At 40.3% G+C, this 16,028-nt stretch overlaps 1 protein-coding gene across 1 annotated transcript in view; it reads left to right on the forward strand.

The window, feature by feature from the left end:
- The window catches only part of STARD9 (StAR related lipid transfer domain containing 9), a 104,182-nt gene that overhangs the window by 1,944 nt on the left and 86,210 nt on the right, over positions 1-16,028 (forward strand). The window contains exon 2 of the mRNA XM_030482460.1: positions 12,724-12,793. Coding sequence (XP_030338320.1) covers positions 12,724-12,793 — 70 coding nt within the window. The remainder of the gene's footprint in view (positions 1-12,723; positions 12,794-16,028) is intronic.

A 16,028-nucleotide genomic window follows, 5' to 3' on the forward strand; every position in this document is an offset into this window, starting at 1 on the left:
TCTTGCAGAGTTCGCTGGAGACTGAAAGTATTTAAAACTCGGACTCAGTGATGTATTTCATTGTGCAGTCAATGACATGTTTGTTTCTCCCACAATAGCATTTGCCTGCCTATTTGCAATTATGTAGTGGACTTAGTAGGGTTTCCTGTAGGCATAAGTTAAAACGAGAGTTTCTTAGCAGTTGTGGAAAAGGCCAAAGGCTGATTTGGCAGGGGTGTAATCTTCCCTCTCACCAGATCCTCCTTGGTGAGGAACTCTGGACCATGAATGTCTTAATGTTTTTTACTCAATGGGTAGCATTGAATAGTGCATAACAGTGCATATATCATTATAGTATTAAACGGCACCTATAACTCTGCCAGATATGGTGTGATAAACAGGAAAACCTTCAATATAGTCAGTGTGGGCCAGCTGTTTGGTAGGGAATGTAGTTTGGAGAGGAGGGTAGGATCAGAAAGGTGGACAGCCTCCTGCACTTGGGAGAAGCTAATTTGGTGCTGAAACAGAAATGCTTCTAGGAAGGTGAGAGTGGAAACCCAGGGGTAATGTGGGAAGAGTAATTCCACCTACCCAATCTGTGGCAGTGTAACAGATGGGATGGGGAGGCACAGACCAGTCTTGTGGTGTTTGACCCCAAAGGCAATAGGCCATTTGTTCCTTGTACTGTGTTGCCACAGTTGAAGCCAGCAAAACCATTTCAAGCTGGATTTTTATATTTTATAAATGATAAGGGAAAGTGATTGGATATTTATTTTTGTGAGGGCCCTGACATGAGAACTTGTTTTCTAGCTATGACCAAAATTGTTTGAATGTAATGACTTTGAGGCAAATATCAAGTATCTGAACGCTTGATATACGTTGAATGGACTAAAGCTCTCAGAAGGGATAAGGGCCTGCCCTTTCTATTCCAGCTTCTTACACTGCTTCCATACTGTGGTCACACAAACCTCTCACCATCTCTACACACACATAATGTGATTGCCTCTGACAGGTATCATGTTGTAACAGGTACCATGTTGCCACAGGTCCTAGGATCTCTTAGGTGCTTTAAAAAGAAAAACCGCCTGCAGAAAAATTTCTGTTCAACTGAACTGAAGCACTGTAATGTGTACAATCACAGTTCCGGCCAAAAATACTGAACTTTGCTTGTTAAGAGTTCCCAGAATTGGAAAGCTGCATGCAAAGGCTAGAACCGGAGGGTTAGTTGGTTGTTTCTAGCCTATCATACAAACTTGCTCATTGCTTATTTTCATTTAACTTACAATGACAGATGAATGTCAGTTTTGCATCTTAAAATTCACAGAATATTCAGATGTTCAGATGTTAATACAGGAGTTCATAAAATCCTGCTTTCTGTTTAACGTTTCCATTTTTTATAAATCATATTAATCATATCTGCAACTTGCTATTTAGCATAAGGCAAAGAGTGGTCTTTTTGTTCCATGCCTGTATGGCACCCATCACAATGCATTCTTTGACACAGAGCTCCTATGCACAAATAATCCCTGATGGTTATAAAGCGAGCACAGTTATACAGAATGCAGAAGTTTTTCCTTTGCCTAAACTTTAAATAGCTTGTAGCCAATGTTCTTCATAACGTCATCAATCATTCTGCAAGAGACCAAATGATTGTTTATCACCAAAACATTATCCTGGGAGTAAATTCCCTCATATATGTTCCCTGGAGTGACATTGCTTTAAAAAGTCTTTATTATACATTTATTGTTCTACATGCTAAAAAAGATTTGTTACTTTGTGGTCACATGAACACTTGTCCTATGTAAATACATCCACCTCAGAATGAAATATGGAAGCTTGAATGGGTGCTATAAATTGGCTTTAGCAATAGGCAATAATCAGGTATTAAATAGGAGCTGGGAACTGATGAAATCCCTTTATGGTTTATTTCTGGACATCTTAATGCTTGGTCTACTAGATATTAGACTTTTGTAAGGGAAGTGTAATGTTATTTTTGGCTGTCGGTCAGAAGCTGTTGATGGAAACACTTTCAATGTTAACACGTAACTATGTGAACTAGGAATGTTGTTTCTTTTTCTTCATTTCTCCTGCAGAGTATGCCAACATCACAGTCTGCAGAGGGGTGCTGCAATAGCAGACCTGACTCTCCAGACCCTCCAGACATGAAAATAGTGTGACTGGATGAGAAAGGGAGTACACTACCCTTCCCATAGTTCATTGCTGTGTCTAGGGTTCTCCTTGTGCCTGGGTAGCTCTCTCAGTGCTGTGTTGAGTGTTTGCATGCTACAGAAACACCTGCAGTGTTAGTCATGCCCTTCTACTATTTGTGTAGGCCACCAGTTCTAAAAAATGCTAGTTTTTACATGCTGCTAGTTTTAAAATGTTTTGTCCCTGTGGTATCTCATCACAGTTCTAGTACTTAGTTGTTGCTGGTTGCTCTTATGGTGGACCTCAGCACTGTGTTGCATGAGAGGAGGAAGGGAAGGTTATGTTTGTGCAGGGGAGGCCCTCTGGGAAGGAAGCAGGCAGCGTGTCCAGGACAGTATCATTGGGACGGAGATGGAGCACAGCTGCCTCATGCCTTTTCCTCCATGATCCATTTCCACTGCATCTTCTGCTCTGCATCCAGCTGGTCTCAGTTCATGCATATTCAGGATGTGTTTCCTTGTCAAGGTGTGGTTTGAGAGCCGCTATGTAAGCAGTATTAAAGATGGGGAAAAAAGGATTTTAAAAAACAGTGCTCTATACCACAATGAAAAGCCTCATGCACCACTGTAGGATTCTCTTTTTAGCACACACCAGTGACTAGAAGACACTGCATTCCTTCACGGATTGTGGGTTGAGGCCTGAGTAAAATAATTCACAGCAAGTTTGTTTAATTGAATTGTAAAACTATAGTGGTGTTAGTTAAAAACTTGATGCTAGGACATGTGAATTGCTGCGATACTTCTTGAGAGTTTAAAGTACTTCGCTGGGCCCTGAGATTTGCAAGCTACTTGTGCAGGACCCATCAAAACAGAAGATATTCTGCTGTTCAAATTGTCTTCTTCACTTCTCAGCTGCCTCTGTGGCCTGGAAAAGGAGTGATTGGCATGGAGCTCTTATTTGAAAGTGTCTTTCCCTAGTGTCTTTAATAACTCACAAATGAACTCTCCCATCCTCTACAAACTTCATAGACATGTCATCTGAATGAGTTGCTTAAGCAGATTAATTAACCTAAAAGCTGCCCTTTGCCTTTTTCTGCTTTGCGTTGTTTCCAAGCTGCAGCTTGAAGCCTCCTGGCCAGCTGCTTATTTCCCAATCCCCTCAGCAGTTCCTGAGCTTATCCTCCACACTCTGGCCAATGAGAGCATCAAAGAAATGCCTGGGTAGTCCTAGGCTGCAAAGTTGAATCGCACTTCCAGCTGTGCAGGTATTTACTGTCACAGTCTGAGCTGCTGCAGTTTTTTTCCTCATCACTGCTGCTCTGTATGGCATAGTCTTCTAAATGCCTTCCAGGGATGCAGCAGGTAACGAGGCTCAAGGATGGGATAAGGATGTAAGAGGTATGTTTGAGGTCCTAAGAACTTGGGTGGTGGGTATGAGCAAGCCCAGGGCTGCGAGGGAATTGTAGGGAAAGTTTCTTACAACTTCCAGGAATGTGCTTGGTGTGCCAAGCTAACCCCAGCAGTGCACTGAGCACAGCTGCAGTGAATAGGTGCGAGAGGAGCTAAGCTGGTTAGTGCTTTGTGAGGTGAATATTTAAAATTAATTTATACTCAAAAGGAAAGCTGTGTGGAAAACTAAAATGACTTTAAAAATATTTATTGAAATTACGCAAAGTAAATCACTGTTGGGTTTTACTGGGAATGCCTTTATTAATCAGGATCAGATTTGTTAACTAGTCTCTGCTGTGGTCCACCTCCTTTGTTCTTTATAATTACATTGTGGTAAGTAAAAAGGATTATTCTGTAAGCAAGACTTGTTGCTATTTTATAGACTGTTATATTAGCTATTTTACATGCTCATGTATAACCACAAGAACTTAGATACAGCAATTAGGCTTACTGCTGACAAGAGTGGTAACTTGCAGCAAATTTTGTAGAAAACATTCCTTGAATCTTATGCATAACAGATGTTACATGCCATATCAAAACAAAATTAAAGCAACAGCAGATTGGAGATTATTGTTCTCCCTCCTACCCCTACCAAAACAAATTAACCAAACATATTCTTTTTAAAACGTTTATTCTTCACTAGTTGCTTAAACTTCATAACACCATTGTTAAGAGGAATGTATTCTGAGGAAAGATAGCCACAGGTTATCATTTAGGTTAACATTTAGGTTAACATTTCAAAAGCATTTCCAATTATATTTAAAATAAAATAAAAGCCATGACCCTACTTTGCTCAAATTGTTGTTATGATACACTACTTCAAATGTATTTGATACAAATGTATAATGACACAAGTATCATTAGTATTGCTACAGTTTATGTTTTTAAAACCTCAACTTCTTCTTAAGTTACCTTTTCTGTGCTTTTTGGTTACTGTTTAAAAAGTGTTTGTATGTAATGTTCTTGAAAAAACCCAATGGTTGCAAGGGGAGAACATTCGTCTCCCTTTATGTTTCTAAACGTAGATGTGAGGATTTTTTCTTGGTACTTTTCTTGAGCTGCTTAAACTTTGCTCTGTGAACCAAGTATGTTGGATAAATTAGCTCTCTGTTAATGGAATATTGTTATCATCTCCATTAACTGCTTTATTGGAAGCAATTATAAACCTGTATAGATTTTACATTAGCACAAGAAATATATTTCAGTGAAAAATTCTCTGGAAAATGGATGTAGAATAATTTGGTTTAATAGGTATTCAGCATGTGTTGCATATGGAAATAATTTTCAAATAAAACCAAAATACTACTTTCTTTGAAGAAAACCACAAAATTGTCTTTGATTTCAAAGGGGCCAAAATGGCCCTGAAAAGAAAGGTATAAATATAGGAAAAAACAGGTAACAGGCAAGATCAGAAAACACCTTTTAGCTTGATTGGAACTGTTACATTGTTCTCATGCTATTCAAAGCTCAGGACTAAGGCAGGACACTGAACTCGGTGAAGTGTCTTTCTTCTACCCTGACTTTGTTTCCTTACCCTTCTCAATTCTATTCTTCAGTATACATATTCCTTGCTATCTTGGTGCTGTCATCCCCTCACACCTAGAGAACTGACAGGCTCTTATGTACTTTTATCTACTGTGTTGGTTGGTCAAGTGAGTATTGTTCCTCTGTGTCCCTCTGCTACATGACAGTTCTTTTCTTCAGGTGGTGGTAGCTCAACTCTGTCCCAAAAGTTGTGTGTTTAGGGGTTGGTACCTGATGAAGGGAAAAAGCTTTCTCAGGCTTAAAAGAGTTGCTGTCTGAAAATCTGTACAAACTGCATTGGTTATGCGTTGCTCATGACTTCAAGCTGCTTTTCCATAGAAGAGCTGGGATTTTTAAAAGAAAAGTTGAGATTCTAATTTTGTATTTATGAAGGAGGTCCCTCTCCCAAACAAATGTGTTTCAACATTTGTGTATCCTGTTTTGTAACCTAACTTATTGTTAAGGTTATCTTGACATCTTTTCCCCTCTCTCAAATTAGTTACTTTCCTTTGCCTAGTCTATTATTTAAAGTTCCGTGTAAGCTATCATTGAAGTGGCTGGTCTTTTCTCTTAGTAGCTGTATTTGGCCTTAGCAGGTGGTTTTCATTAGCCACATCTGTATTTTTATAGGGGTGCTGCATCAGCAGCTTTTCCCAGATGTATTCTTGCAGTTGCATGAAGCAAGTTTTGTAGCTTTGGTAAAGGGCAGACTTTCTATCTCTTTTAAAGGGCAGGACTCTGGATGTCCCGAGTAGCCACCATTGCCCATTCCACAGAAAATGACGCTTCTGCTGATGTTATGTGACAATGTTGTACTCATTTAAGCCAGGAGCACAAGGTGCTAGCTGCTGGCATTTTACTTCACAGAGTAAGAGGCTGTCTCTTCTCTTCCTTCACTTCCCTTGTTGCCTGTGCAAAAGTACTTACTGCAGTGCCCTAAAACAACAACAGAAAAAAACAGCTTTTGGAAGCCTTCTAACTAATGTTTTGCATTTTCATAGAACACTTTGCTTCCAAGTCCTCAGAATACTTTGCGAATGTCAGAATGTTTTGGAGCAGGGATAAGATTTTTTGTATGCAGCAAAAAAGAATAGGGCACAAGGTAATTAAATAACCTGGCCAGATCCATGTTTTTGGTGGGCAGTCTCTCTAAGGCCACATACTCTATTTGAGAGAAGTTGTAGTAGCATAAGATGATGTGACTGCATGCACATCTCCCTTGGGGAATGGTGCAGTGGTTGGATGCTAGTCTTGTGGAACCTTTGTGCAGTACATGGTGAGGCATCATCACTGTGCACAGAATTTATACAAGTTTTGGGTAGGATTTCCCTGGTTTCCTTTTCTTTAGACCAGTGCTTTATGTGAGCTTTAAAAAGCAGTGCACTTGTAAAAATCCCCTGCCTTCTTCCTATCTGTAGCATAGATTTTAAACAAAACAACGGTTTACACCTTTATAGAATTTAAGGGTTTACTGTAGTAGCTGCTTTTGATACAATGAAAGAGGTACCTAAGAAAGAGAAATGAGACAGTGCATTGCAGCGTTCAGAGTCATTTATTTAACTGTGATTGCAGATTGAAGTTCTGTCCTGGCAGAATGAAAACTGACCACTGTATCCGTGTTCTGGTTTGCATGGAAATCATGGCATTTGCAAAGAATTTCTTTGATGCAAAAGCACTATCTCATTCTGCACTAAACAGCTGGGAAATCAAGGGTGGATGAAACTGGACTGCAGCTTTGATTTAAATTCTCCTTATTATATGCTTTCTTAAATGCTGGTAGTATGACTGATGAAAAGACTGTTTCTTCTCTTCTACCCTTCTCTCCTTAATGCCTCTTCATGAAGGAGAAAGCATCATTATGCCACAGCTTTTCAAAGCACTGATGGATCATCAGGAGTGTTTCTGACATGTATTGCTCAAGAAAATGCCTGATGCTCTTGTTTTGGCAGTACAAGACTTCAGAGATGGTGCAGACAGAAACACTCTTCTTGTACTGAGCCGCCACACGGGCAGGATTGCATAGCTTACTGTGACTGGAGGAGGCCAGCTTGCGCTTCCTCTTCTAGTTCATGATTATATGTGTCAAAAGTCTGGTAAGATTAAGTGAAGATAACTGTTTGAGAAGGTGTGTATCTGAAAAGACCTCTGACAATGCCTTGTGTTTATCTCTGTGTTGTGGTTTAACCCCAGCTGGCAACTAAGCACCACAGAGCCACTTGCTCACTCCCCCAAGGTGGGGGAGAGAATCAGAGAAGTAAAAGTGAGAAACCTCATGGGTTGAGATAAAGACAGTTTAATCAGCAAAGCAGAAGCCGCACACAGAAGCAAAGCAAACCAAGGAATTCATTCACTGCTTCCCATCACAGGCAGGTGTTCATCCATCTTCAGGAAGGCAGGGCTCCATCTTGTGTAATGATTACTTGGGAAGACAAAAGGCTGTAACTCAGAATGTCTCCCCCTTCCTTCTTCTCCAGGTCTTATGCTGAGCATGATGGCATATGGATATGGGATGGTATATCCCTTGGGTCAGTCGGAGTCAGCTGTCCTGGCTGTGTCTCCTCCCAGCTCTCATGCACTCCCAGCCTATGCATTGATGGGGTGATATGAGAAGCACAAAAAGCCTTGACTCTGTAAGCACTGCTCAGCAATAAATCACCCCTCTGTTATCAACACCGTTCGTAGCACAAACCCAAAACATCCCTATGCTAGCTACTATGAAGAAAATAAACACTATCCCAGCACATTCTACAGCGAATATTCCTATCATTTATTGCCGTATAAAATTTGCAAAGGAGAATTAGGGGAAATCACATGAGGATGATGGTGATCACTAGGAATGGTGAATTTGGACTATCAGATTGTGTTAGTCATTATCAGAGACAGTGAAATCTCTGTGCAGCTAGGAGAAGACTTGGAAGATAACTTGCGCAGCATGTCTAGTATAGCAGCATGCTGTCTTGGTGAACTCTGTGTACTTGGCTTCAATATAGATTTTTAAATTATTTCTAAACATCTGTTCTGAATTTGGTAGAAGGATTGCTGACTGGGTGTGCACTTCTGTTTGCAAGACACAGTAAACCAATTATGACTTAAAGAGAAATATCCCAAGTGGTATTGGATAGCTCTAAATAATGAGAAACATTGAAAACAAACTTCAGGTAAATTTACTTGATTATTTTTTGGTTTTATTTTTTAATTAAAAACTCCTGCCAAAGTGAGGGTACTCATACAATTAGCAGCTTGATTTTCACAGGTTACAGCAGTAGGGATAAGGATATAGATTATGCTGGTGTTGCAAAGGGATGCTCTGTTTGGGAAATTTGTGGCTGTAGATACCTTGTCAGTAGAGTGCAGGAGCTCTAATGGCTGAAGGCTTTAGCCTTCTTCTCTACCATGTCTTATGGAGCAGCATGGACTCTCAGGGCTCTTCTCATTGCACCTTTGGTCTCTCAACAGGTGTGTCCTCAACTATGGGACAGAACTTACACAATTGCCCAGAACAATAAAAAATCTCTGCCAAAGGAGAGACATTGATGCTGTTGCTCTACTGCTTTTGAGGTCCTCCGTCTTAGTACAGGTTGAAATTGGGTTTGGAATTAACTTGGGTGATGGGAATTGGAACAAAAGTGTAAGTACTTGCAACGTTTACAGTGAAGGGTTATTTTCAAAGATTGTATGAGTAGACACAATTAAATTATTTCAGAAGTTCAACATTACTCATGTACTTGAGTGGTATGTATTGGGTTTGGTAGGTTTGATTGGTGGGTACTTTGTTGGTCTGTATTTGTAGAAGCTGTTTTGTTGCATGACAAGACTACTGCTAATGACTCCAGTATTTTTCCTTGAGTGCATGTACGTGTTTTTAAAATAAATAGACAACTTCTCAAAAGTCATCTCCTTTGTTCCCCAAGTGCCTGACTGTTATTTGAGAGGGTGGAGAAGTGGGGCAAATTTTATAGTCTAAAATAAACAGCTGCCCCCTTTCTTTCCACCCACTGCTTCCTCCAGCTCTGTATACCTCCTTACACTTCTGTACTCTGTGTCTGAACTCATCTGAGTGAGATCCAGCAAGCTGTGTAATGTTCCTCTCAGGGTTCTTGATCCTCCTGTGACTCTTTTCTCCTAGCTTGTTTTTCTGTGTCTTCCAGAGTGTCTGTTGTCCCTCTGGGGTTGCATTAACTTTACATGTTGGCTGGAGAAATCATTAATCATGGGAACAGCAAATGGTACAGGGAAATCTCCTTTGGACTGCCACAGCAGCTTTGCTTTCATCAAGTCTCTCTTGTAGCTTCCTGTACAGCCCTGCCACTGCATTCTGTACTTGTGTCCCTGTTCTGTTGCTGGGTCTGCATTTCTCTAAAACTTTCTGTGTCTGGGAAGATCCAGATCTTTCCTGATACACGTACCATTAAGTGGTCTTTCTATAGCTTTATCTTTGTACAGGTGACTTCTTTCCATGGAAAGTAATGTCAAAGAGAGGAATTTCCCAAACATAGCATGATTTTTTCAGAAGTGAGGAAGAAGGAAGGATGGGGAAACTAAATGTCAGGATCACCATGGCTTCTGAGCAGCAAATGTGTTACTAGAGAAGTGTACTTTGGAGTTGAGTTTATTGGTATAAGGAATACAACTGTCATATCTGTGGAGCAGAGTGCCCATTCCTAAGGATGAAAAATTGTTTTATCAGTCAAATGCAAACTGTTGTGCACATTTGTGTAATGCTGTACTGACAAACACAATTTTTGCTGAGAGAGCTTTTGTAGTGTTTGCAATCTGGAGTTAAGGTCAGAACATCTACAACAGCTGTGAGTCTGCTTTGCCTCCTGGGCTTTGGGTATTAAACTGTGCTTTCTTTCCCAGAGTTCTCTGGTTTGTACCTAAATGAAACATAATATAAACAAAGGAGGTTGAATGTATGGTTTGTAAGAGCCAGTGATAGCTGCAGGTCCAGTTCTGTTTATGCTCAGTGCTCTCTGGCTATAAGCTTTTGCAGAAGGGAAGGGTCTCCAATCCTACCACCACATGTATGCTGCTCTTGCTTTGGCTTAGCAACTCTGTGAGCACTGTACCCAGTGCTCTGAAAGGATCCACTAGTCCTCTGGCACATTGAGCATTTATTTTGGTGTGTTTGTTTTCTAATCACAGCTGATCTGAATCATTACATGGGGGTGTGATTGGTAGATCAGATGCAACAAAAGAAGTAGGAACACATGTGGCAGGTTGGAGCAGCAAAGAGAAATTGTCTCTTGCAGCAACAGCCTGTGATTAAGGTAAAAGTCTGAATGCTGTGAATCTGTACTCAAGGCAATGGGAAACTTTAGTTCTATTTCTGTTTGCTGGTGGCTTTCTTGCCATGAGACTTGAACAAAGCTACTTGACTGTTGCACTGAGCTTTTTGTCTGTATAGTGAGGAATCATTGTTACCCTGTGGTTAAAGGTGGTACGGTGATTTTATTGTGTTGTCTTTTTTAATATTTATTTTAATACAAGCATATAAATATGAGTTCTTAATTTTTCATGTAAGATTTCTTTGTTCTTCAAAGGTTTTATGTTTGGAATTTCTTCTTTATCTTGAATCTTCAGTAATGACTGTGGCTTGGGAGAACATCAGGTGATGAGAATCCATAGCATAAAGCCATTCATTCATTCACGGTGTTGTGTATAATACATGTGGATTGAAGGCAGTGAGTTTCATGTAATTATTACAGGTAGGGTTTGGAGCACTGCTTGTTGTTGAGGTTCTGAGCTTCTTATGTCCCCAAAATTACTTATGTTGGCAAACACTTGCTTTTTACAACATTTATGAAGTTGCACATGTACAGACTAAATGCATCAGTTGCAAATTTCTACCTTAAGATACAGCCTGTACCCTTAGGCCCTTGTTGTCCTTGTTCCTTTGTTCTTTAGGAAGCCTTATGAGGTCTCCATTCAGTCCTTCGCTGTACATAATCCAACATTTGGTACCCAGCTGTATATAATGCAAATCCTCTCTCCTTTGAGTGTTCCTCTTTCACCTGGGTTCTGACTCGGGGATCTGGTGAGTGATGTGTTGAACTGCTGAACACTCACAGCTGAACTAAAATCTCTGGGAGCTGTGCTTGTGTTTTCTCTGTGAAGTGCCATGTATAAGTATGTATTACAGAAGGTAGTAAGTTTAGTCTGTCTTGAGGCAGCTTCTCAAAATCAGTAATGTAAGACTTTAAGGTAAAGCATTATTTCTATCTGCAAAACAGGGATGTTCTATAATCAAAAACATGTTTAAAACTTCTGTACGCTTGTAAAGCTCAAATGCTACAGGAATGGTCTCTGTAGAAGTCTTAAGTGTCCTAAGACATTGTTTTGAATGTTGTTTTAGTACAGGAAGTGTGGGGTGAAAACTGAGAACTGGAGAGACCCTTGGGGCAGGGCATGTTGTGCTATGTACTGCCTGGGAGTTAGAGCTGCCAGTGGGGGGGTAAATATGTCTGTACTTATGTAAGGAGAAAAGACAGATTTAGGGCCATGAATGAAGAGTGGTCAACTGGGTTTGAATTTTCTAACTCTTGTTTTATCTTATTTGTTTTTTATCTGACCTGATGATAGGGGTTACATATACAGCTAATCTCAAATGATAGTGTCTGTGCCTTCAGCTTAATTTTAAACAGTGTGACAAATATGTAGTAAGGACAAAATTGATTTTATTTTTAAACCAATTTCTTCCAGCTTTTCAAAGGCATTTGTCAAAATATAGGTTTCATCAAAATTAAACCCAGTAAAGCTGCTTACAAGATTTGTCAGTATCAGAGCAGAAAACAAAAGATGGAAGAAATACAAAGGATATTTCTCCTGTTCTTAGCCTGTCAGTACCAAAGTGTTTATTTTTCTACTGTCTTAGAAGTAGGCCACTGACCTCTTCTTCCTTATTTCTATCTTGCTATGTATAAAAAAATCCATGATAATTATTGAGCTATGTTGCCGTTGGTACAGAAATAAGGGTTTTTTTGCTTTGGCCCTGTCATTTTTTCATTGTTTTCTAGTGTGACTCATTTTGGAAGTGGAAGTTGGCTGTAGTAGCCAATCATAGCTGCATTCAGGAATTTTAGACAGTGCATGGTCCTGTGCACTTGGGGAGCAATCCTGTTCATTTACATTTCAGCACAGTTTTATTTTTCTAAAGAGTACTTTTTTGAGGACTACAACAAACACTGTGGATTTTGTGGTAAAAATCGGATGCTGCAGCCTGATGACACTTGTGGCTCACAAGTATGTGATGTGGATCCGTACTCCACAAAACATAACCAGTCTACCAGCGCTCTACCTCCTTGTAAATGTGATTTAAAAAAACAACTCTTAATCAGAAATAAAATCCTAACAAAGTATTTAGGATAAGGACCAAGGACTGTGAAACTGTTTCATCACCACTGCCCAGAAGTTTTTTTCCCCCTCTCACTGCTGAGGTACATGACTGCAGATGTGCAAATGCTACATCATGTCATAAAGTGTCTTATAAGCAAAAGTATCTGTTTTACATCTCTGATTTGCAGTTTGTTAAAGTAAACACAAATTCCTGGTGTTTACAAATTTGACATGCACCTTTCTGTGTCTTCATATTATAAATGGATTTTTTAATGTGTTCTGTTTCCAGAGAGAGTGCAGAAGGAGGAAAAGTGATTGTAGAAGTTGATGGCAAAGTGGCAAAAGTCAGAAATGTAAAGGTATGGGTTTTTCTCATCTTCCCTTTCTCGTATCCTGAAGCCCCAATGCTTTTCTGTGTTTGTTTGGCTGTTGAATCATTCTAAATAAAATGCTAAGGGAGAAGTTTAAACCAGCAGAGCTCTAGAATAACTGCAATAAAAGTGTGAGGGAGGATTGTTTTGGTTTGGGTTTGTTTGGTCTTTTTTTTGACGGGATGTAACATGTAGTTGTGTTTTCTGTATTTTATATTTGTGAAAGCTGCAGTCTGGCTGCATGCCATCATTCAAAGCTGTTAGTAAATTGTTTAGGATTTTGTGCTTATCTCTCTAACATCTGCATAATTTCTTTCCCTGTGTGTCTCCTCCTCCCATACTTGCACTCAAAGTGCAACTGACTTGCATGAAATGGAGCAAAATGTGTTCAGCTACACTTCAGGCCTTGGTAAAAGACCAAGAGCTGTAAGAATAAACTGAATGTAGCTGTCGTCATCTGTGAGAGCTCTGGAGCCAGCGTGCATGGGAACCAGCCCTCTGGTTTAGGCTCTTGAACTACTTAAAGGTGCCATGGCCCTTCACTAAATTAACAGAATGGGAGCAAAGCAATTTTTGTTGTCAAACATGTTTCTTCTCAAAAGACAAATAAATGAACCATGAGATTACTGTGGGAATCCCAGAAGCTGGATGCATTTTGTATTTCTTGTCTCCTTTTTCTTTATATCTGCAAGCAATTCAGCTATTCTAAATCACTGGTTCAAGAATACAGTAGGTTTTGAAGAGAAACCTGGAAAAATGGAATGAAAGGAGTTAAACTATTTACCTTTTTCCATTATAATTATTTTTGTAGAGAATACAGGTGCTTGCTTTTAAAGAATGAAGGGGAAAAATATTAGTGGTGTGAGACATCTCATGGATGTAAAATGTTGCTTATGTTTTGCCTATTTCCTTTTCAAAGGGTGTATTTATAGAATCATAGAATGGATTGGGTTGGAAAGGACCTTAAGATCATCCAGTTCCAATCCCCTGCCATGGACATGGACACCTCACACTAGACCATGTCAGCCAAGCCTCTGTCCAACCTGGCCTCGAACACTGCCAGGGATGGAGCATTCACAGCTTCCTCAGGCAACCCATACCCGTGCTTCACCACCCTCACTGTAAAGTTCTTCCTTACATCTAATCTAAACTTCCCCTGTTGAAGTTTGAAGCCATTACCCCTTGTCCTATCACTACAGTCCCTAACGAAAAGTCCCTCCCCAGCATCCTTGTAGGCCCCCTTCAGATACTGGAAGGCTGCTCTGAGGTCTCCACGGAGCCTTCTCTTCTCCAGGCCGAATAGCCCCAACTCTCTCAGCCTGTCTTCATATGGGAGGTGCTCCAGCCCTCTTATCATCCTCGTGGCCTCCTCTGGACTTGCTTCGACAGCTCCATGTCCTTTTTATGTTGAGGACACCAGAACTGTACACAATACTCCAAGAGCGGTCTCACGAGAGCAGAGTATAGGGGCAGGAACACCTCCTTTGACCTGTTGGTCACGCTGCTTTTGATGCAGGGCTGTGGGGATTCGGGCCCCTGAGATGCCCTCAGCAGGTGGAGGCCTCAGCCCTGCAGCTGCCTAATGGGGTCCAGCTGAGCCTTGTCAGACCCAAAGGCCTTATGATTATATTTGTTTAAAGGAGCTGTGGGCTGCCTTGGTATCCTGGGGAAGCCACAGCAGGCAGGGCTGGCTGCTCGTGGCAGGCTGAGGAGGGTTGTTTGGAGACGCAAGGGGCTGATTTCTGGATGTTTGCTCTCTTGTGGTTTTGTAATTGGTGAGTTTTGTGAAGTGACTGAGTTTGCTTTATGCATAAACTAAATTTAGATGCTCTTTGATGAATCCAAGTTAGTGTCTTATATTTATACGCTAATGTTCATATTATTTTTATCTGGGGTAAGTGTGCTTTGTAGTTCAAAGCAAAGCCCTTCATTACCTCTGTGATAAGGGGCTGCTTTTCCTGAGGTGGAGGTGTTTTTTTTAATTATTTTTAATTTTCACTTTACACATTGCAATAGAAAGGCGGTGCTGCAAGCTATCTTCTGCTTATTGCTGCAGAAAACCTAAGAAAATTAAAGGTAACTGCATAAAACCGTCTCTGAATTTTGACACTGGAAGAGTTACTATTGAAGATGACCAGTAGGCTTGTTAAAATGTTAATTCTGACCAAAGGAAACCTTGTTTATACTTAATTCAGTATGACAACCTTAGAATAGTGCAGGATTTAAAATTCATGAAACCCTTTTGCTCTAAAGATAATTTAAAGTTATTTCTGTCCTCCTTTGTTTTGCTTTTTCTTGGTTAAAACACCCCAGCACCTCACAGGCCTGTCTTATGGGCCTGTAAATTAATTTTCCTTGTAAACCTTACAAGGCAGCAGAGTTCAGTGCTTACAGCACCCTTTATCTAGTGATCTGGCAGAGAGCACTTCCACCCCCGGTTTCCAGCCATTAGTGAAGCAGTTTGTTTAGGTACTAAATTATAACAAACCTCTTTTTTTTTTTCTTCTTATGTTATTGCAAAGGTTACAATAATGTTACCAATTAGGTCAAAATTGTGTGTGGAGGGTGTTAGGTTTGTGAAATGTTTTGACTCATTACTCCCCTTCTTTGATGAGTAGAACAATGTCTAGTTCCTTGTTCATAAGCTTATCTGTTTTATTACAAATCACCTGGTCAAGATTATAAGGAAAAACTTATAAAAGTCCATTAACTTCAGTCAGTTTCTGGCTATTATGGTAGAAAGGCTTCACTGTCATCGTTACAAACCCATAAAGGTCAGGTTTGTAGAGTACAGTCCCAGGGATAGAAGTATTAGCTTGCAACCTCGACTAAGCTAGGGGGAAATGGGGGAAGAGACTCGCATTTTCAACTGCGCAGTGAGAAAATTGCTTTTGTTTTATCGCTTGCGGCCTGATTTCTGTGATGTGGTTCTCAGTAAAAAAGGAGAGTGACAGAAAAATATCTAAAGGTTTATAGAGTGTAGGTAGTTAAGGTATGGCGGCCGGAAGATATCGCGATGTACGGAAAGAGAGAGCCCCTCCCTAGGTACTCTCACAAGCCCCATAGCATGGAGAGGGGAATTGTGGGGCTAGGCTGGACAATACCATAAAAGGTAAAATTTGTTAACCTGCCCTTCTGATTGGGTCAGAACAGGTACTTCCGTGTGGCCGAAAGGTATAAAGCACCTGCTGTTGTTTAATAAAACGCTATTTGGTCATCCTCC

The sequence above is a fragment of the Strigops habroptila genome, chromosome 4 (assembly GCF_004027225.2).
Source record: "Strigops habroptila isolate Jane chromosome 4, bStrHab1.2.pri, whole genome shotgun sequence".
NCBI lineage: Eukaryota > Metazoa > Chordata > Aves > Psittaciformes > Psittacidae > Strigops > Strigops habroptila.